Source organism: Cynoglossus semilaevis, chromosome 12 (assembly GCF_000523025.1).
Source record: "Cynoglossus semilaevis isolate Cse_v1.0 chromosome 12, Cse_v1.0, whole genome shotgun sequence".
Classification (NCBI taxonomy): domain Eukaryota; kingdom Metazoa; phylum Chordata; class Actinopteri; order Pleuronectiformes; family Cynoglossidae; genus Cynoglossus; species Cynoglossus semilaevis.
In genome coordinates, this window is record NC_024318.1 from 1,601,925 (window position 1) to 1,623,318 (window position 21,394).

Consider the following 21,394-nt stretch of genomic DNA (forward strand, 5'->3'; position numbering starts at 1 on the left):
AAAACAAACTAACATTAATTTAAATTTACATTATTTATTACATAACATTCATTATTTTTCAAACGGTTTCTAACATCTTATAATAATAATCTGTTAATAACAACAGACTCCCAGACCTGGATGGCTCTAATGAACTGACATCTGTTACTGAACCCTTCACTCTCGGTGTTCTGATATTGAAACCATGGTCCTATAACTGAGCCTTGTTTTCATGCAGTCAAACATCCTTGGCTGTGTGAGAGGCCTATAAGTCATGGAGACCACACTGCAACACCAGTCAACGCACCATGTTTTACAGATTATCCTGATGTGGTGACGGCTGACAGTGTTTCAGATGCACGGAAAAGTAAAAAAGAATGGTTCAGAAATGAATTGGGTGGCAGGCTGTAAATTACAGACTGCACTGGAGGTGGGAAGATTTAGTAATAAATGATTCAGTGGAACAGAACCCTGCTGTTTCTGTGGTACAGTCACCAATTTGATGCTAACATCACGGTGTGTTTGAAGGCAGGATCGACCGTTGTTGTTATTTGTCATTACTGTAATAATACTCTCTGAAGGAACGTTTGCTCAGGTCACCATGTAATTATTGGCCTTCAAATTAAAAGACTCTTGTCAGGGACATTTGACAGTGTGGTGATGTTTATAAAAGAAACATTCAAATCACCAACTTGCCTAAAAACAGCTCAGCTAAATTAAATTACCTGGACAAAATTCCATGGAAAAGTAGCTTAAACATACCTAACAAAAAGTAAGAATTTAGCAATAATTCAGGTCCCACATAACAATGGATTCACATTTTTTCTCTTTTTTTAAGAATTTACTAAAAAAATATTTGTGGTTAGCCCAGAAAGGTAAACGGCTAAACTTACTACTACTAAAATTAGATCCTAAATACTATCAATAAAGTTGTAGGATGACAAGTTTAATTCACTTCAAATGAAAGGATTTCTAATTCTAAATCTTTCAGTCAAAGTTGGACTGGATGTATTACCCCTGGAGACAAAGTGACAGCACTGTTTCATACACAAAACACAAGTCACGGGTTACTGTTTCATACACAAAACACAAGTCACTCACCATTCTGCCAGGAACTCCCATACTGCCTTTGTCTCCCTATTGGTCAGTGCAAATTCAGGAGAAACATGGGTCAGTCAGAACGTTAGTGGAAACTGGAACCAGGTCTTCAAGAGATACTGTGCCATTCAGACCATTCAAAAAAAATTTCTTTGAAACTGTAAACCCAATGTGTCAAATTGTCAGACAGAGAACAGTATGAATTCATCGTGATCTGTAGCCACAACACTGTTCACTGAGGCTAACTGTTTGTTTAACCTGGACAAGGACTGTGCACGTCCTCATGGCACAGTATCACTTTTAGATGATGATGTATTAAAATTCAGGTCAGTTCTTCATGCCATGCCCTAATGCTAAACCAGACAAAAGCATTAGATGATGCTACCACAGGGGGGGAGGAAAGTTCAACCACACCAAACACTGGGGGACAAGGGCTCAAAACCAAGAAGGCTAATTATCTACATGAATGGTTAGCACAATAAATGTTGAAAAAAAATCTCTGTATATTTAAGTCTATCTCTATCTATCTAGGTTAGAGATAAAGTGGACCAAAAATCAGTTCTTTTCATGGTTTCTGGAGAGTTCTGGTGGTAAGGCTAGAACTATTCTGTCACAAGGACTAATATTTATCTTCTCAATTTAAAGATGTTCATTCTTCTTCGTTCCTCTGCTGCTGGCTAAGATAAGGCTGCTCCTAACAACAGGTAAGTAATTACCTTCCTATGTGTTAAATGGTGTGTGACGACCATTAGGTGGAGCCCACAGAGTGTAAAATCTAGGTTTGAGTTCTGAGAAACATCCACAGGTTAGGCAAAAACTATAAATGTTCTGATATCGAGGAAAATATCCAAATATTCCTCCTGATGATAACAACTGGTTTTATCAACATACAATCAGGCCATTGCCTGATGGCAGAGTGGAGATGCCAAAAAGCCAAACCACAAACCGTGGCTCAGTGTTTACGACTTTTACCACAGAGCGTTTCTGTGCTCGTGCTGAGAACCTTAACTTAGACCCTGAACTCAGTTGAATCTGTGATAAAGTCAGATGGACAGCAGGTGGATACAAAAAGGTAAGGAGAGTTCTGAACTTTTGAAGTTAGGTTTCCTGAGGTAATGACCAGAACTGCCTGGGTTAAGAAAAAGTTTGAAACAGATATGAATTGTTATACGATCAGATGAGCTACAAAAAAACATGTCGTCTGTGTCATCAACATGAAACACCCCAGTATTCTGACTTCACCTCACAGTCTCATCGTCCATCACAGTCAAATTCAAACATTTGTTTAAATGTTGTCTTTGGAGTTCCATGGTCCAGTCTTCACACAAAAATGTAAAAAGTCAGCCAAGGTACTGCATTGGATTTTAAAAATGGCAAGCGACATTCATTTTTGCAAGTTCTTCAACCAATCAGGAGGTGGGGCTGATGGTAGCTACACTCTGATGGTTCCTGTGATTGTTGGTGGTCCCAAAACTTCGGGGAGAAAAGATTCCCATTTAATTTCTGGTGTCTCAAAAAAAAAAACACTTGATGGCGCTCTCCTTGCTTTGTTGTATCAGTACTTTTAACACACCTTTTCAGTCCAGTCTCAGCAGGACTATTCTAACACAGCTCATACGGTTCCTTCAGCTTCTCCTCTGTTTACACTGGACCTGGGATTGATCTGCGTTCAGAGCCAGAGCCTCAGATTTGATACCATCTCTGTCATTAGTGTGTGTGTGGCATATTTTCAAAGCACTTAAATACTACCAGGCTGGAGCTGAGGTCTTTGAAACCTCATCCAAGCTTCTGATTTAGAGCAAGACCTTGAGGGAAATGGCAGCACCAAAACACTTTTAATCCAGAACTCTGGGCTTACACGCCAAACGTGATTATTTGCTGTAACCGCAAAATACAACCTACACTTGAGTAGAGTTTTACAGCCCAGAGCCGGACCAAGTGCTCTGTAAATACTGGGCCGATTTATGTGTTACAGAAACTGGATCGTTGCTGCTCTTTTCCTCGTGCTGTACCTTTAAAGACTGTTGCCAAGTTTGTACGTTACACTTTGTTTTTCCACGCCACAAATACCCCAGAGCTCGTGTTCCGCAGACAAAATGCTCAAGTTACTTATTCGCATGGCTGCAAAAGTCAAAGAGTTTTAAACACTCATTTCACTCATTAAATCACACATTTAAGGAAATAAGTGTGAAGATGAGCGTGTTCTGGTTAAGGATGTGGTGAGAGTTAGTTGTTGAGTAAACTGTGGTTCACCAGGTGAAAGTTTACAGTTTCCTTCACAGAACCCAACTCAAAGCTTTCACAAGCTTTCACACAAGTTTCTCCTCAAACTGTGCGCTCCACGTCGAACAGAATTCCAACAGGGAGTGATGCCAAACAACGTTCCACTTAAAAGATGTGACATTTGTAACATGTGATTTGAGCGGCATCATGTCAGGTTTTTGAAAGAAGAATTATGGAAGTGTTTCCTCTGGAATGTGTGATTATTGTTGACTTTATAATTCAGGGTCAAACCTCATTTTGTTAAAATTTACATTCCGTTCTTTGGCAAACAGCAGAACAAGTTTCAGCCAATTTCCAAAGCTTTATTTTTGCAACCAGATGGTTTAGTATTCTGAAATAAAATGTTGTTTTGTACCAGACAACAGCAAACATCTCAGGATGGTGTTTATGGTTAGGGTTTTTATTCTTCGATCTGCCTGAAGAATTTGTAGATAATTATCTAGATCTGCATTTTACTTTAATGTGTGTGTGTGTGTGTGTGTGAAGCACAGATGTTCATGTTTCATCCATCATACCCTTACAGTTCTTGTTTATCAGACCAGTCATGAGCAGCTTTGCAGGTAAAAAATCATATTTTTATATTTCCCTGTTCTCATATAAATACTGTAATATATAAATAAAGTGGTTTCATATAGTGAAAGGTGAAGGAGACAGTACAGCTCAATGTTAAATCAACAGCTTATTAGCTTGTTAAAATGTTAGCAGTCAAGCTAAAAAGATGGTGTTAAAGCTGATCTCTCTGGTAGACATTCACACACAAAATAAAGATAAGTCTTTTTTTAGGTAAAAAAAAATATATATATAAATAAATATTTTACAGATATGACTTTACATCAGCTTAGACTGCAGTCAAATCTGAGCTGATGCCATCAATCTTAGGTCATGAATGTTACACTAATCAGTAGCCTGGATGTTAATAACAAAGCATCACCAGGTTTCTACCTTCATCAACTGCTTTTCTTTTTCTTACTAAATCATGTGGCGATTTTGTTTTGTTTTAAATTCAATTCAATAAAACACATTAGTAGGTCAAATTTTGGACAAACTACATTTTTACTTCCTCTGACTTTCATAAACACGTCTAATCAACACAGAGAAGAGAAATCAGTTCGTAGCCATCACACAAACACTGCTCACTACGGAAACACACAACAAAACACAAGTTAAAAAGAGAGTTACCGGAAAGCCGGCTCGTCCAGGAGGACCCTGAAAAAATGGAAGGAGGGGTTGAGAGAAAAATGGTTGACAAAAGAAAAGATCGATAATTACAATCAAAGTTACACACGGACAAAACCAAACTTTAACAGGCCAAAACAAACAGAGATTTGTTAGCTAATGTTAGCTCTCCGACGTATGCGTATAAACACTGTTGAAAGCTAATGGCAGTTAATAGTAGTTAAGAAATTCAGGAATGTAAAGTTCTTTGGAATAATTTGTGGCTAATTAACACTGTCTAGTGCTAAGCTACCATGTACATAATGGACATATTTACATGGTTCCTGAGCGAGGCATTTATTTTTTAAGTCTTGAATTAAACTTTATGAAGATGCTTCTCTGTGCTACTAATGTTAGCTTCAACAGCTTACAGCTGCCATGGTTTAAATAGAATAATATTTAGTTATGTCAATAATAATGATGATGACGTTAAGACACAAAGCTGTTACAATTCTATAATTTACTAACCGGTGACTAGCCACTGAATAACTAATGAGATCATGTTGATCATTGTCTATAAGGCTTTGTCTTGTTGTTGAAGTGACACAGAGAAAACAGTGGCAGTACATGAGCAAAACTTCAAATACTTCAAATACTTTGACGAAGACACGAGAAAACCACAGAAAAACTACAGAGGAAAAACATGCAAACAGGTTCAACATGACAGTAGAAACAAGGGACGTGTTGACCACTGCTGGACACTAGGTTCACACACACACACACACACACACACACACACACACACACACACACACACTCAGTGTTTCTATCAGTACATGTTTTTTCTCAGTGCCTACATTTAATTCAATATCAAATATTGTAAGTTGTTCTTTCCTTGGGAAAAGAAAAATCAAACCTGACTCCAGTCAGACATTTAAATGTTGGTTTTAAGGAAAGATGTGTCAAACACCCTCAAGTCTGAAGTTCAAGCCTGGAAATTTCACGAATGCGGTTGAGACAACATGTCAGAGGAAAAACAGGAAGAAATAAATCCCAAAGAGATTTGGAGAACCAAGAAGTGTGAATGTCAAGTGTGTTTTGTCTTTGTTGACGTGAGCGGAACACAAGTCACGAGTTTCTTTTTGAAGAAAGGAACTCATTTATTGGTTGGAGGTCCAAACAGGAACTCTTGACTGGCCACAGCAGGTCAGCAGTCTCACTGGGACACAAAGGTGGACCATAAGAACCGGATTTAGCCAGAAGAATAAAAAGTATTTTATTGGTGCTGAATAGATTAACCAGCTGTTGTTGTTAGATTTGTTCAGGTTAATATTTGGAGCCACCACACACTGCACTTCCCAGCATTATAAAAGACTCAAACCACAGACTCACAAAATCTCATCTACAACAAGACGAGAATGTTCTTTCTGCTGGAAACGTCACATTCTCCTGTACCAGAGTGGTTTAGTGCTGTACTCCAACAAAAATAATTAAAAATTAATCAATTCCTGATTGTTTTCAGCTGCACCAGTAACCGGAAAAACATTAATTTTCTCTGTGGATTTTTGAGCTAAAGAATAATTTTTTTTTTTTTATTAGAATCGTCTTCCCTGTGAGATAAACCACGTTTTAACGTATCTTAGCTTTAAGTTGAGGTAAATCCCGTGAATATTTGACAGTGATGAAGCTTTTGTGACGATGCTAAGCGGCTGGATGAACATTTATTATTTTTATTTCCAGACCATTGCACTGACAGCTGCCAGTGCATGAACTGAGGTGCACGACCAGGTGTTGAGCACCAGCAAAGTGCACGTAGGCGTCTACACATCAGCTACCGGCTCTTCAGGGCCTCTCTGCAGGAGGAGGCAAAGGTCAGCCGCTGCCGGAAAAGAACCTTTCCACTTGAATTTACACAGTGAGCCTCAACATGTGGCTCCCATTTGGCAAAGTGCTGCTGAATGAATGAGGGGAGGAGGTGGGAGGTGAAGCAGGGGGTCGGTGGGAGCAGCCTAGATATATATTTGGTCATTGTGCGTGGGATGTGTGTTCTCCTGGGTGATTCTACGCTCAATAATAAACTTGTTGAGGTGCAGACGTTAAAATGACTGCAGTATTACTGTGGTAATACTACACCAGGAGCTGAGTTTTTCATCACTCCTGAACTCTAAGGTGAGCACACACACACACACACACACACACACACACACCATCTGATAACTGAAATATTTCAACAATATTTCTTCTGCCCACTGTGTGGTGCTGTGACTGTGCAACTTTGTCTTCAGCCAGAAAAAGTTTGAAGAGCAAAGAGCTCAGTTTGAGGCATTTAACCGTTTCTTAATTTCCTTCATGTATTACTATGTATTACACATGTATTACTATGTATTACATATGTTTTACTATGTATTACATATCTTTTACTATGTATTACATATGCATTAGTAAATGTCCAAATACTCACAAATGATATTCAGCCTTAGCCTTTGTTCTAATAAATCAGTTGTGTTTTTTGGCGCTGAGTGTAAAAAGGAAACAACTCCTCAATGTTGAACTTCTTCCAAAGTTCTTGTCTTTCAGAGTTTCTGAACTGACTGAAGCTTCTGTTGTTCAGAAGAGTTTTCCAATCAAGGTATTTTATGTTAAGAGCGTCATCAATTAAATCATAAAATGACTATTACATCAGTAATAAAGAAAACTGCAGTATCTGAATGTACCAACACATGGAGTTTTGCTGCCTGTAAATAGTGTTTGTTTTTAATCAAGGTAAGCACAAAAGAAATCCCAGGACCCCAGACATCAGCGCCCTCTGCTGATGCAAAGGGAACATGTCATCGTGTATCTATACAAGTACACAACCAATAAAACCTTAACTCAATAAAAACTTGAGCAGGTGCTAATGGATCTCAAGGGTATAAGAGGTGCTTGACGTCGACTTTACATGCTGCTCGATAAAATCAACATCTTCAGTCAATAATCAGCTCAGGAAGACGGGTTAGTTAAAACACAAACTAGAACTAGAACCACAACAACAACCACGTCTCCAAAACCACTGCTACTTCTACTGACATCTGCAGTGTTAGAAAGGAACATTCCAGTTTCTCCACTTCACAGCAAAATAAGGAAAAATCTGTCACTTTACCACATGAAGGTCAAACAAGACGCTGGTTTACTTACTGGAGGCCCTGCAAGACACAGAAGAAGAGAGAGAAAAACAGAAGAAAATAAACATTAGTGGCTTCAGAATAAACACAGATTTACATTAGAAAAGTCAAGTGGTAAAATGTGTCTTTTTAGAGCCAAAGTTTGGAACTTTTGGTGGTTCTGGTTCCTGTAAAAGAAAAAGTAATTGACAAAAAAAATTTAATGATTGAATGAATGAAAGTTAACAGTTCCTTAAGAAAATTGATCGTCCATTCATCCATCCATCCATTCAACCATTTATCCATCCATCCATTCATCCATCTATCCATCCATCCATTCATCCATGATTAGTCTGATATCTTCAGCTCTCTTTTTTATATTGAATGAATAAAACACAGACTTTTTTCCCATTTTAAAAAACGACAAATCAGAGCCAGGATGTGACTCACTCCTGTGTTTGACCTCTCCTCCTCCAGTGACAACTGGACACTGATCCACAGCTGGAGAAGGCCATGTTTTTAATGTCAGCATCAATCATTCAAGCATGAAATATGGCAATCAGCCTTTAACTGTTTCACCCGGCACAGCCAACACTAAACCAGCGAAACACTTAAATATTCTGGAAGTGTTTCTGCCAGTTGATCCTGGGCCGGATGGAGGAAACAGATCAAAACTGATGCGTCATCATCATAATGTGGCCTCAAGGTGTGGACAAAAAGTGACCCAAAGAATTTCCACCACACCCAAACATTTAAACTTTAAGATGTTTGTTCAAACAGAGAAAATACTTCATCATCTGTGAGAACTAGCAGAAGAATTGATTTACCACAGAAATATGTAGTAAAACTCAGGCCAGCCACAAAAATGTTTGCAAAACACCTGTTTTTTAAATCAGTAAATAAGAACAAGAATCTCACCTGTAGTTCCTTTTAACCACCAGTGGGCCACAACCAGCAGATGGCAACATCAAATACATGAATATGTTTTGAAAATTTTATACAGATTTACAAAACTGAGTAACTACCAAACAAAACTAGTCCTGAGTCTGACACCGTAACCTACTGCTACTAGCAAGATGATGCTAGTCAACACTAGCAACGCAGCTAGCTGGCTAAAAAACAAAAGGTATCAACAAAAATGCTGTTGTGAGCCAATTAATTTATTATATAAATGGGAAATTTTAGAAATGTAGTTGTCAGTATTTGATTTTCTAGAGGCAGTTTGACAATTGATAAAGTTGGAGTTTCATTAGAAACATATGCAGGAGGAACAGATGGTCTGGTCTAGTCCAAGACTCAAATTCACACCAAAAAATTAGAGAAAGGGAGACATTTGAAAAACACCAAGCGCAGCCTGGTCTTGACCTTTTCACAGGTTGAACAATAGCAGCAGCTCAGCCACAACAATCCATTACTGCTGAATGAGGACTGAGGACCGAAGATGGACTGACGTCAAACCATTAACGACAGCAAATGTCAAAGCCAATCCTCTGCTCTATCTCCTCTGTAGGTTTGATCTGTCTATGAACTTCACACTCTGCAAAATCAAAGAGAAAATCTGGGATTTTTCACCATGATCAACAGAAACGATCTGTGTGAAATACTGTTCATCGATGAGCAGATCTTTTCTATCAGTAAAATTAAAGTTTTTTTCTCTCAAGTATTTGAGCCAAGGAGAAGTTGAACCACTAAAAGCACAATTTATTAAAGTTTATATAAGTGATAAATAAATTATTAAGACTGATGAAAAGATGGACTTCGTGTCCTGACCTTTAAACTTGTTTTCCTTCAAAGGAAACCAGCGTCACTAAAACAACTTCAAATTCAAACTTCATCCTCATTCATGGTAGAAAGCACTAAGCACTGATTAAAGAAAACTGAAACAAATTCTAACTTGAATCTCTAACAACTGAAGACTTTTAAATTGTCGTTCTTCATCATTAGCCATTAGATTGACTTGGGCGACCAAACACACTCCCACAGTTGGTGTTTTATTACTCCTGCAGGAGATCAATCACCCTCAGATTCAACCTCTTTCATCTCCTCCGTGCTGATGCTCCTGGAGTTTCCTTCGAGGTTCTGTCGTGAATCATCTTTGTTAGTTTAGGACTGACAGAGCTGCGACTCCAGGGATAAGTAGGAGAAAGAAAAGGAGGAGGAGGAGCAATGTTGTTTCTGATGTAAATCACTGCCACTCTGTGTGTGTGTGTGTGTGTGTGTGTGTGTGTGTGTGTGCGTGCATGTTTGTGTCACTGCACAGCCATCATCTGAAGAATCAACAGGTCAAAGTGTCCTACGCAGCTCTTTGTTGTTTATCCAACAGCAGGGTTCACCTGTCCTCCTTACTTCACACACGTCTGTCTTTGACTTCTAATAAAATAAAATTAAAAAACTCCCATAATTCCTGGCTGCCACAGTCAGAGCAGAGATTTAACACAGATGTGAGAATAATGATCACACTCACAGTTTCCTAATGAATTCACTTTCACTTATTATTTTGTCTTTTATGGATCCCCATGTTGATGAAGTAACTTAAACTAACTAAAAAAGTTTAATTTTCAACTCTTAGCATTTTTTACTGCGCTGTGTATCTATAACAAGGCTGTTTTTTCTGAACTTTCAGGGTATTCTGTGATGGAAACTATTGAATTTTATTATCTGTTTTTTTCGACTACGAATTTTAAGCAATATAACCGTTTTACGTGAGTCACATCATTTTTTCCCTCAAAGATGCTACTGTTTTTTTTATTTTTAAACCTGTATGTCTGAAATTATTGTTTTTATGTGCAGATCTTTAGGTTCTGTGAACAGAACCAATCTGAAGAACGTGGTCTCAGTTACAACAACGTGTTTCCTTGAAGGATAAACTTAGACTGTGTTCTTTAAAGAGTGGAGGGCCAGTGCCAGATTCCTGTTGCATTCTGGGAGTGCCATCACATCCTGTTGGGTCTGAGCCACTGTACCCAGAGGGGACGTACAGTACTGTCAAGCACCTTAATCCAAAGGCACTTTGGGAGGCCTGAGGGGGAGCACACTCAAATTTAGCTCAATGGCGGCGCCTGAAGGAGGAGCCAGTGAAGCAAACAGGTTGTTATTCACAACATGAAACAAACATCACACACAAACACAGAGTGGACTCGCCAGCAGCTGTTCTTTCAGCTCAGAGGCTGTCGGTTCAACACCCCGTGTGGAGGACAGTTTTTCAAATGTCTTCAAGCCTTTGTAACCAAAGTTTTACAGCAGGTTATTTGGTTTTATACTTGTCATTAACCATGAATGAGTGACTCCATCCAGAATTGGAAAATCAGGATTAAAAAAAGAACAAAAAGAAATTAAAGCAAAGTGAAGATTAAATAAATGCATAGAGGCTGAATTTTTTTTGAAAAGTATATATATATATATACATATATATGTATATATATATATATACTTTTCAAAAAAAATTCAGCCTCTATGCATTTATTTAATCTTCACTTTGCTTTAATTTCTTTTTGTTCTTTTTTTAATCCTGATTTTCCAATTCTGGATGGAGTCACTCATTCATGGTTAATGACAAGTATAAAACCAAATAACCTGCTGTAAAACTTTGGTTACAAAGGCTTGAAGACATTTGAAAAACTGTCCTCCACACGGGGTGTTGAACCGACAGCCTCTGAGCTGAAAGAACAGCTGCTGGCGAGTCCACTCTGTGTTTGTGTGTGATGTTTGTTTCATGTTGTGAATAACAACCTGTTTGCTTCACTGGCTCCTCCTTCAGGCGCCGCCATTGAGCTAAATTTGAGTGTGCTCCCCCTCAGGCCTCCCAAAGTGCCTTTGGATTAAGGTGCTTGACAGTACTGTACGTCCCCTCTGGGTACAGTGGCTCAGACCCAACAGGATGTGATGGCACTCCCAGAATGCAACAGGAATCTGGCACTGGCCCTCCACTCTTTAAAGAACACAGTCTAAGTTTATCCTTCAAGGAAACACGTTGTTGTAACTGAGACCACGTTCTTCAGATTGGTTCTGTTCACAGAACCTAAAGATCTGCACATAAAAACAATAATTTCAGACATACAGGTTTAAAAATAAAAAAAACAGTAGCATCTTTGAGGGAAAAAATGATGTGACTCACGTAAAACGGTTATATTGCTTAAAATTCGTAGTCGAAAAAAACAGATAATAAAATTCAATAGTTTCCATCACAGAATACCCTGAAAGTTCAGAAAAAACAGCCTTGTTATAGATACACAGCGCAGTAAAAAATGCTAAGAGTTGAAAATTAAACTTTTTTAGTTAGTTTAAGTTACTTCATCAACATGGGGATCCATAAAAGACAAAATAATAAGTGAAAGTGAATTCATTAGGAAACTGTGAGTGTGATCATTATTCTCACATCTGTGTTAAATCTCTGCTCTGACTGTGGCAGCCAGGAATTATGGGAGTTTTTAAATTTTATTTTATTAGAAGTCAAAGACAGACGTGTGTGAAGTAAGGAGGACAGGTGAACCCTGCTGTTGGATAAACAACAAAGAGCTGCGTAGGACACTTTGACCTGTTGATTCTTCAGATGATGGCTGTGCAGTGACACAAACATGCACGCACACACACACACACACAGAGTGGCAGTGATTTACATCAGAAACAACATTGCTCCTCCTCCTCCTTTTCTTTCTCCTACTTATCCCTGGAGTCGCAGCTCTGTCAGTCCTAAACTAACAAAGATGATTCACGACAGAACCTCGAAGGAAACTCCAGGAGCATCAGCACGGAGGAGATGAAAGAGGTTGAATCTGAGGGTGATTGATCTCCTGCAGGAGTAATAAAACACCAACTGTGGGAGTGTGTTTGGTCGCCCAAGTCAATCTAATGGCTAATGATGAAGAACGACAATTTAAAAGTCTTCAGTTGTTAGAGATTCAAGTTAGAATTTGTTTCAGTTTTCTTTAATCAGTGCTTAGTGCTTTCTACCATGAATGAGGATGAAGTTTGAATTTGAAGTTGTTTTAGTGACGCTGGTTTCCTTTGAAGGAAAACAAGTTTAAAGGTCAGGACACGAAGTCCATCTTTTCATCAGTCTTAATAATTTATTTATCACTTATATAAACTTTAATAAATTGTGCTTTTAGTGGTTCAACTTCTCCTTGGCTCAAATACTTGAGAGAAAAAAACTTTAATTTTACTGATAGAAAAGATCTGCTCATCGATGAACAGTATTTCACACAGATCGTTTCTGTTGATCATGGTGAAAAATCCCAGATTTTCTCTTTGATTTTGCAGAGTGTGAAGTTCATAGACAGATCAAACCTACAGAGGAGATAGAGCAGAGGATTGGCTTTGACATTTGCTGTCGTTAATGGTTTGACGTCAGTCCATCTTCGGTCCTCAGTCCTCATTCAGCAGTAATGGATTGTTGTGGCTGAGCTGCTGCTATTGTTCAACCTGTGAAAAGGTCAAGACCAGGCTGCGCTTGGTGTTTTTCAAATGTCTCCCTTTCTCTAATTTTTTGGTGTGAATTTGAGTCTTGGACTAGACCAGACCATCTGTTCCTCCTGCATATGTTTCTAATGAAACTCCAACTTTATCAATTGTCAAACTGCCTCTAGAAAATCAAATACTGACAACTACATTTCTAAAATTTCCCATTTATATAATAAATTAATTGGCTCACAACAGCATTTTTGTTGATACCTTTTGTTTTTTAGCCAGCTAGCTGCGTTGCTAGTGTTGACTAGCATCATCTTGCTAGTAGCAGTAGGTTACGGTGTCAGACTCAGGACTAGTTTTGTTTGGTAGTTACTCAGTTTTGTAAATCTGTATAAAATTTTCAAAACATATTCATGTATTTGATGTTGCCATCTGCTGGTTGTGGCCCACTGGTGGTTAAAAGGAACTACAGGTGAGATTCTTGTTCTTATTTACTGATTTAAAAAACAGGTGTTTTGCAAACATTTTTGTGGCTGGCCTGAGTTTTACTACATATTTCTGTGGTAAATCAATTCTTCTGCTAGTTCTCACAGATGATGAAGTATTTTCTCTGTTTGAACAAACATCTTAAAGTTTAAATGTTTGGGTGTGGTGGAAATTCTTTGGGTCACTTTTTGTCCACACCTTGAGGCCACATTATGATGATGACGCATCAGTTTTGATCTGTTTCCTCCATCCGGCCCAGGATCAACTGGCAGAAACACTTCCAGAATATTTAAGTGTTTCGCTGGTTTAGTGTTGGCTGTGCCGGGTGAAACAGTTAAAGGCTGATTGCCATATTTCATGCTTGAATGATTGATGCTGACATTAAAAACATGGCCTTCTCCAGCTGTGGATCAGTGTCCAGTTGTCACTGGAGGAGGAGAGGTCAAACACAGGAGTGAGTCACATCCTGGCTCTGATTTGTCGTTTTTTAAAATGGGAAAAAAGTCTGTGTTTTATTCATTCAATATAAAAAAGAGAGCTGAAGATATCAGACTAATCATGGATGAATGGATGGATGGATAGATGGATGAATGGATGGATGGATAAATGGTTGAATGGATGGATGGATGAATGGACGATCAATTTTCTTAAGGAACTGTTAACTTTCATTCATTCAATCATTAAATTTTTTTTGTCAATTACTTTTTCTTTTACAGGAACCAGAACCACCAAAAGTTCCAAACTTTGGCTCTAAAAAGACACATTTTACCACTTGACTTTTCTAATGTAAATCTGTGTTTATTCTGAAGCCACTAATGTTTATTTTCTTCTGTTTTTCTCTCTCTTCTTCTGTGTCTTGCAGGGCCTCCAGTAAGTAAACCAGCGTCTTGTTTGACCTTCATGTGGTAAAGTGACAGATTTTTCCTTATTTTGCTGTGAAGTGGAGAAACTGGAATGTTCCTTTCTAACACTGCAGATGTCAGTAGAAGTAGCAGTGGTTTTGGAGACGTGGTTGTTGTTGTGGTTCTAGTTCTAGTTTGTGTTTTAACTAACCCGTCTTCCTGAGCTGATTATTGACTGAAGATGTTGATTTTATCGAGCAGCATGTAAAGTCGACGTCAAGCACCTCTTATACCCTTGAGATCCATTAGCACCTGCTCAAGTTTTTATTGAGTTAAGGTTTTATTGGTTGTGTACTTGTATAGATACACGATGACATGTTCCCTTTGCATCAGCAGAGGGCGCTGATGTCTGGGGTCCTGGGATTTCTTTTGTGCTTACCTTGATTAAAAACAAACACTATTTACAGGCAGCAAAACTCCATGTGTTGGTACATTCAGATACTGCAGTTTTCTTTATTACTGATGTAATAGTCATTTTATGATTTAATTGATGACGCTCTTAACATAAAATACCTTGATTGGAAAACTCTTCTGAACAACAGAAGCTTCAGTCAGTTCAGAAACTCTGAAAGACAAGAACTTTGGAAGAAGTTCAACATTGAGGAGTTGTTTCCTTTTTACACTACATTTACATATGTATACACAGTATATTCAGTGTAACATCTAACGTATTCACCTGTGATTCAAACACACACAGCAGAAGTGAACTGTGAAGCCTTTGACCTCAGCTGTGCTCCTGTTATTCTCAGCTTACTTGACCTTTATGTTACAAAGAGTGAAACGGGTTGGAGGGGTGGGCAGGTGAGCTGGCACCACAGCCACACACACTCAAACATGCACACAAACAAACCCCAGGATCACTGGCTCATCTTATTGGTTAGTGGCCTACAAACATTGTTAATCTGAATTAAATAACATTTGAATTTAAGTCAAAAAAATATTTCAGATATAACAAAATGCAAAAACCAGTAACATTAATGCCTACACCCCAGCCCAGTAGGGGGTAGTAATACTTAATTTTCAGTTCAAACAATGCTGAACAAATACATGTTGTGACGTCAGTCCACAAGGAAATTTGGTTCATTAGCTACAACTCATCAAATGAAAATGATGTAATTCCAATGAAATAAATTTAAAAAAAGAATATATTTGAACAACACTGACATTTACTGTTTGTGGTCAGAAGTATAAAATCACACACTTTTCTCTACAGTGCCCCCTACAGCTGCAGCCTGACGTCCGTGGTTCACAGGTTGTGAAAACACCACGGTGTCAAACATGGTTACAACAAAACGACAGTGAAAACGTTTGGATAATCAGCAGAGTGTGTCATCGTAAGCTGCACGTCAAATTTGGGCTCAAATTTGGGCTCAAATGTGCAGATTTTCAGTTGTACAAGTAGTGAAGCTGGCGGTGGCGCTAATTCAATCCAATCCAATCTAATCCAATCCAAAGTAATCTCATCCAAGTCCAATCAGCTCTTTCCAAATTGATCAAACATGATCCTCTGAAGTTTGATTAATTCAGTCCAGTTTTATCTAATCTATTGTAACTCTAACCCAATCTAAAGTGTATGAAGTAGATTTTAATTCCATTCCAGGATCTAATTTAATCTAGTTATTCAAATCTGACTCTAATCTCCAATCCTCCAATCAAAACCAAACTAATCACACCACTCTTGGCCTGTCGGTCAGCAGTTGTTGGGTTAACTTCTAAGGAGGAGCAGAATTATTTTTACAGTTTAACAGATTTTATTATTTTCACATTCCACTTCAACCACCTGGAGCTGGAGCTAACCAGAGTTATTCTTTGGATTCATCTGTTGTTTTCTGTTAGTGTAAGTTTAATCTAAAGACGACATGTTTTTTATTATTATTGTTAGTCTAATTTACAAAGGAATTTAAACTTGTGTCTCTTTTATTTGGTACTGGAAGTCACTACAGGTTTGGTGAGAAATATTATTGTGGTCTTTACAGAGGTGGTCTTTTCCTCTTCAGACTGATGGGAAAGACTGGTTGAGACGACAGTCCTGTCTTTCCCACAGATCCTTTACAATCCATGTTCTTGTTAAACCTGAGTTCGGAATGTTTCTAGAGCCATCTCTGATTTTCTTTGGCTTTCACACCGACCTGATGTCATGCTACAAGACAACAGGGCTACAATGTCAAAAGTGAAGACGAGGAAAATAAAGAGGAGGAGCCCAATAATATGAAAAGACACTTTCTACTACTGCTTTGGAGTATTTCTTTCTGCCCGTCAGACAGAGGGCCAACCTGCAGCTACTGCCAAATTTCCTACATTTCGTTTGTTTTGGAGAGCTGGAATTTCACGGCCGAAAAGCTCCAAAGAATTTTTTTTATTTTTTTAATCTTCTCTAAAGCCTCTTTGGAGCCAGTATACCAGATTGGGGAGCAACATGCAGTCAGTGCTGATGAAAAAACCATGTGTCGACTGTAAAAAGAACTATTTACTTCCACTGAAGGTACTGCACCAAATCTAAGTCATTAGAACCAACACGGGCCAAATAAACTGGGCTGCATAATACAAACAGCATCAGGTTTTACTAAAGTGAGAGTTCAGCCATTTTTATTCATTTATTCATTTTAAGTATATAAGTATATATATATAAATATACGTGTAGAGAGAGAGAGCGAGAGAGAGAGAGACACTTTAAGTCTGTGTTCTGTGAACTTGAGGCTGGTCTTTGGCGCCAGAGAGGAAGTCAGCACTTACTTTGTTCCAATATCTCATACCATCAGCCTTCAATAACCTGAACTGTCCCTTTAAATGCAAGCTTCAGCTGGAAACCACTGGACTTCAGTTAGTTTCCTAAACCTCACTGACCTTTCTGTTGGAAAGGTCAGACTCATTTCTGCTCTTTACACAGATCTTTTGTGTCCAGATAATTCCTGCCATAAGACACAAGAACAACAACAACAACACCAACAACAACAACAAGAGTCCAGTTCAGTGTAAAGAAGAAAAACCCTAACCCTAACCCTTTTTTTCCTTTCCTGAATGCAGCCCCAGTATTAAGTCAGAGGAAGAGTGGATTCAGGTGGTGCGGGACACACTGACACTGTATTTGTAGTTGTTGGATGGATGAATCAGTGAGTCATGGAAACCTGAGTCTGTGTCCTCAGGACGATGCTGATGCTGCTGCTGCTGCTCTTCTGTTAATGACAGACTCCGGGCTTCATGAACTCCTGGGAACTTGGAGCAGTTTACAATTTAAAGAAAAAATAAACTCACCCTCAGCTGTAAACTCTAGACCTGGTATTAATGAATCCCACAGTAGTGGAAGGTCATTTATTCAACCTTGATTTAATCGCATTCATCTAATTTAGGCTTACTTTAAATCGTTAAAGAGTTCATGGACGTGATGTGAAAAAGTTTTTTAAAACCATCACTAATCACTTAAAGTCACTCACTATCATGAGGGTAAAAAATCTCTTTTTTTATCCATCTGTGATCAAAGCTGATTAAAGAGAATTCATTTTTATAGACGATCTAACCCTAATGGGTTGTCAAACATACGGCATGTGGGCCTAAACAGGCCCACTAGGGGGTTCAAACTGGCCCACTTGATGAATTTAGAAAAAAAGAAAATACACAAACACCTTATGCTCAGGGTATGTTTTGAAAAGTTATATTTAATTAATTATGAATAATTATTTAATATACTTGTGATTATTTGAAAACAACAGAGACTTATTGTTAATAATAAGTAATTATGTTATGATGTACTAGTCCGTGAACCAAAATGAGTTTGACCCCCTGATGTTTAGCCCCATCATGAGAGGCAGCATCATTGGTCCAAAACTGTCCACTTCTAACACTACAGTCTAGCAGTGTTTTGAACAGAGGATAAAGTAGAAATGCCAGGACAGATGGCGCTCTTTAAATCAGAACATTTGATCCGACCCGAGTGACAGATCTAATGTGTTAGAGTAAAGTGGGAACAGAAAAGGAGCACAGGTTTCCTTCACTTCCATTCATTAACACTAGAAAACAGACGGTGTGTTTAGAGCTGTCTTTTCCCCATCCTCGGGGAAAAAAGAAAAAAAGATTGTGGGAAAATTGGTAGTCAGATTAATTGTAGATTTTTTTTTCCAGCAGAGTTACAAAGTGGTCTTTGTGCTGATCCACAGTAAGAGCTGAGGATTCAAAGCTTAGCGGTTTTATTTTTTTGTCGTCAAAGGTTCACTTGGAAATATTCCAGGCTCCTTATGAAAGATTTTGAGGAAAAAGCTTACTAAGATTTCCCATCACTGAATTGGCCCAAAAAAGAAGCTAGAGTGCCTTTAAAGGGACAGTTCAGCTTTGATGAAGAGTGATGACATAACCCACAGTCACACAGCCAAATATCCAGGCCATAAGCCGTTCCTGTTCAGATGCCAGTGTGAGTCTTGTAACTTGTCATTGACTGTAGCTCCCAATGATGGCACTCCTCATCAACAAAGAGCAAACTGCTGGGATTTTTCTACAAGTCCATCAGTTCAGGGTCTGTCCCTGGTTTATCAGAGGACAAACCTCTGTGGTTGGAAAGGTCTTGATCCAGCACTGACATTTTCTCAAGACTTCATCAACTGCAGCAGATGGAGACTCCAAACCTGTTATTTCCTCGGTGAACTTTTAGAAAAACATTGTGGTTTTACAGTAATTTATACGTAGGAACTTCTGCTACTGCTCTGTGTTTCACAAACTGCAATAGATTCCAGAAAATTAAGACACGTCATCAATTTCCTAAATCCCAGCTGACTGTTTCCTATTTTTCCGCCCGATTTATTTTTTAAAGATTTTGGAACGCCACTGCTTTGACGTTTGAGTCCATTTCCTCTGCATTTATTAGATCCACCCTGGGAACACCATGGGCTTCTCCACCCATCGAGGACTTTACACTTCATATCCTATCATATCCTCAGCCTCACCCCACCCCACCTCACACATAAACACACAACTTTCCCCAAAACCCACAGGAAACATCTGAAGGAATCCTGATGATTTTAGTCCAAAGCCGATGAAAAAAAAATCATCTGCATCATGAAGGTGGAGCCTTCATGCAGGTGCGGTGGTCTTTGTTGATCTGCTTTTGGTTTGGTAAGTCAACAGGAGTATGAGCAGAAAAAAATGGTTTGATTTAAACCTAGAAAAGCTGTGAGACCTCTGCTGGTAGCATCGGTAGTATTAGGACGAGAGAGCTGAAGTTGTGTGGAAATGCAGTAGGAGTAGCAGTAACTCAGGGCAGGAGTTAGCGTTAGCCACACGCAGGGGAAGTTTGACAACTGCCCTTGAAAGTGCTTGAACTTTGCCTGGAATAATCAGAAGCACGCAGCTCTGATGGCAGCGGTCACAGGAAGTGTGTATGCGCTGGATGACATATTGGTTTTCACGACAGGACGTTTGAAGGTCATTTAACAGGAAAGGGGCCCCCTCTTGGATTACAGTGTGGGAAGTGGTTCCATCCTGACTGAAGTCTTTAAGAAGAACCTTTCTAACTTTTCCAGTGGATGTTTTCGGTGAATTCCTTCACATGTGACTTTTCTCACACGTCATCGCTTTGTCAAAGGATTTTCTTATTGGCTTTGGTTTGTGAACATACTGAGCTTCGATAATTTGTGGTGGTGTCTTTTAACTATTTGTTAAAAAGAATGACACATGGGGTTATTTTATTATCCATCTAGTGAAGGGTGTACTAGGGTTTCTCTGAAACTGATTGTGGATCATTACACTCTTCCTCTCTGGCACTCATGTCCAGCGCTGCAACGCACATGATGGGAGGGAAACCGCACCTCTGTCTGACCTTTGAGTGTATTACTGAAGCCATACAAACAACAAATTCATGAACGTAAATCCACCGAGTGTTTGACGGGAGGGTTAAGACAACACAATCCATATTGTTTTGGCCAACCTTCCTTGCACACCCCTGTTATTTCATTAGCGGACTCTCCTGAGATATGATCTGAATGCAGCACCACAGGATTGGATATTTCTACAGAACTGATTATCTCTCAAGTCCTACACAAACAGCCAAGATAAAACAATGAGATAAAGTCAGGCTGGTAAATTACAGCAACAAGTAGCAGAGAGGTATCTCATTACATCGCCATTGCAGAGATTTGGAGTTTCCACGACATTATCCAGTTTTAATTCCTATGGTGAAAAAGACTGGTTTATACCGGTTCAGAAATAAACATTTCAGTATAGGCAGAAAATAGAGCTATTGATAAATCAAGACTCTGGTTCCTGGGCAGCTTTGAAAGTTTTCTACACAAGAGCTAAGGCTTTATCACAGTAGAGTTGATCTTAGTGATAGTCAAATACCAATCTTAAAGTTCCTCAAAGACATTTTTGAACAAGACCAATGTGGTGGAAGGTGGGGGGATGTGCACATTCAGAAAAATACTAAAATAATAATGAATTTTCTAAAAGAAGACGTTTCACCACTCATCCAAGAGGCTTCTTCAGTTCTAACTGGTGGTGGGGATCCAATAAAGGATCGAGATGTGAACCACTTCAAAAGTGGAAATAAAAAAGTGTCGTTGTCACTAACAGCCTATCAGAGCATCGTTAGCACCAAGATCAGAGCCACGCTGCCAAAACCAAAACACAGAGTGGAAAACAGAAAACAGCCTGTGTTGTTCAGATCACATTGGAGGGCTAATGGTTAGTTATAGTTATAGTGAAACACCACATTATAAATATTTTGAAAACCAACTGTGCAATTTGGCTCTTTCATCACACATCACTTACCAAAAATTAAGACTTCTCTTGTTAATTTCTCTATGGTAGAATATGGCATAAGTGATACCTAATCTACCTAACTAAGCAAACCTAAAATACATTAATAGCTTTTTAGGGCTGAAATTTGACTGGATGAACTGGTCTTAAATTTAAATTTGGGTGTAGTCAGTCCCCAAGCCCTGACAAGCTCTACCAACACAT

The 21,394-nt window shown here is 38.7% G+C and overlaps 1 protein-coding gene across 23 annotated transcripts in view; it reads right to left on the reverse strand.

The window, feature by feature from the left end:
* col13a1 (collagen, type XIII, alpha 1) overlaps positions 1-21,394 on the reverse strand; it is a 73,954-nt gene that overhangs the window by 33,346 nt on the left and 19,214 nt on the right. For 16 of the 23 annotated variants that reach the window (XM_025060894.1, XM_017037365.2, XM_025060886.1 and 13 more), the window contains exons 3-5: positions 7,690-7,697; positions 4,540-4,566; positions 1,081-1,116 (exon numbers count right to left, since the gene is read on the reverse strand). In XM_025060894.1, the coding sequence (XP_024916662.1) occupies positions 1,081-1,116; positions 4,540-4,566; positions 7,690-7,697 (71 nt within the window). The remainder of the gene's footprint in view (positions 1-1,080; positions 1,117-4,539; positions 4,567-7,689; positions 7,698-21,394) is intronic. The other 7 variants (XM_025060900.1, XM_025060890.1, XM_025060893.1 and 4 more) reach the window with 3 other exon arrangements.